The 1,947-nt window shown below is 38.6% G+C and overlaps 1 protein-coding gene across 1 annotated transcript in view; it reads left to right on the forward strand.

The window, feature by feature from the left end:
* Positions 1-732, forward strand: part of LOC122137249 (zinc finger BED domain-containing protein 4-like) — a 7,039-nt gene extending 6,307 nt beyond the window's left edge. The window contains exon 4 of the mRNA XM_042723019.1: positions 560-732. Within this exon, the coding sequence (XP_042578953.1) occupies positions 560-732 (173 nt within the window). The remainder of the gene's footprint in view (positions 1-559) is intronic.
* The last annotated feature ends 1,215 nt before the right edge of the window (positions 733-1,947 follow it).

Consider the following 1,947-nt stretch of genomic DNA (forward strand, 5'->3'; position numbering starts at 1 on the left):
TATTTATTACATCATAATTACCAGCTGTAGAAGCAGCTCAAGTCTTTAATCTTTTACAAGTGAGTTTAAAATATACCAGCATTAGTTTTTCAGAGGACCGTCATTTTAGACTGTAACAACGAGAATGTTTCAGCTTGATGTTTTCAGCCTTCAGTATACTCAACACAAACCTACAGTGCTTGTTTTTCATATGTAGATTAACTTGATCTGAGGTCCATGAAGGAAATGAAGTCCATTATTACATAAACCTCGTTTCGAGAAGAGTACTGTAGTTATTGACAGTGAAGCTATTTTAGCACAGCGCAGGTTAACATTCAAGTTTGTGTGCTTCTAGAGACCTTTCACACTGCACGTTGGACCTGGAAAATTGCGGAAATTGCAGGTCGCCTTCTGTGTGAACGTGTGAATATTCTATATATCAGCACTTGTAGTCTTTAAATGACGTGTTTCTGATGTTTCCTGACTACTGCTTCTGTTCACATCCAAACCATAAAAGGCAGCGTAAGAATAAATGGAAACAAACAGTTTCATGAATCTTTTCTCATTTGTTTTTCTTAAGCCAACACAGGACTTGTCTTTGTCAATCAGCTGAAGAGTTGGAGAGATGCTCAGAGTTACTGGCAAGACAGAATCACATTGATCTGCTTTCAGTGTGAGGAACCCAGAATGAGAATCAACAGGTTGGAGAAGATCATCGAAGTGATAATCGTAATATCTGGATCATGGATCTGATCGGTCTGTTCAGGAGACTCATGGCAGTGGTCAGATCAGAGTAACTCCTCATTCAGATACTGGAAAAACTGCTGAACCTAATAATCAGGAGGTGGTGAAAACTGTACAGTGATTGATCCGAATGCTCAGGGACAATGGAATGACATCCATTGCACCAACCAGTATCCTTTTGTGTGTCATGAAGGTGAGTAGATCCTCACAAAACACACACAATCCATCACCTGCAGATCTCTTAAAGTTCACGCTACATGTCTGACATGACAAATTCCTCCACAGTTTGTTCTGCATGTTGTTTTGGATCAGTCTCTCTAGCTCCTTGTGGTTTGTTTGTTTTTCCAGATAAACTGATTTCCTGATCATGAGAATTCTACGGTTCAGCCTGATACTGCGCGAGAATCATGGATCTGGTCCTCGTTCATTCAGAAGAGATTCAGCCGTAGTGATGAACGCGGTTAAACGAAGCCGCCTACTGCGGGCGTGTGTGGTTGGGTTTACACAACCTACTACAGTACAAACAGCGGCCTGGGTGAGCGGAGAGACAGTTCTCATCAGAACTGGGCTCAGGAGCGAACGACATGGGAAAAAACTGCAGCCTTGAGAAGAGAGAGAGAAAAGGAGCAGTTCAGTCTGGAGATCAAGCTGGATCAGCCTTCCCTGAATCTCACAAACCCTCAACTTCATCTGGGAAAGCAGATATTAAGAGCTGTATGTGTTTATACTTTAACAGTTTTCATAGGCCACCTTCTATTATTTTTCTGATTTACTTTTATGTTTGATTTGTTCTTTAGTAAGTTCTGAGTGAATCTGCTTTCTCTTCTATTGGGGGGTTTTTTAAAGTGGTGAAAAATCTGTTTTATTTCTGTTGTTATGATATATGTGTATGTCTGGTGTGGTTATGACTGTAAGTTTTGCACTAATAATTTCTTTTGAACACAAGCATGAAAACACAACATCAAAAGCTCAAATAAACTCCACATTACCAGATTTGTCTCATATTTTCTGATTTCTCCTCAACATTGCATTGAGCTATAAGTTATATGTAACAAATATGTAAAAATTTAAATTTTATTGTATAATAACCCCAGCGAATTATAATATGGATTCTCATCACTAATAGTCTGATGAAATAAACTTAAGATGAAAAAAACTTCCACCTTTAACTTAAAAACATATTTTCATTTACTGCTAGTAAATTAGCTTCAAACTGTGCTCACA

This window comes from Cyprinus carpio, chromosome B4 (assembly GCF_018340385.1).
Source record: "Cyprinus carpio isolate SPL01 chromosome B4, ASM1834038v1, whole genome shotgun sequence".
Taxonomy (NCBI): domain Eukaryota; kingdom Metazoa; phylum Chordata; class Actinopteri; order Cypriniformes; family Cyprinidae; genus Cyprinus; species Cyprinus carpio.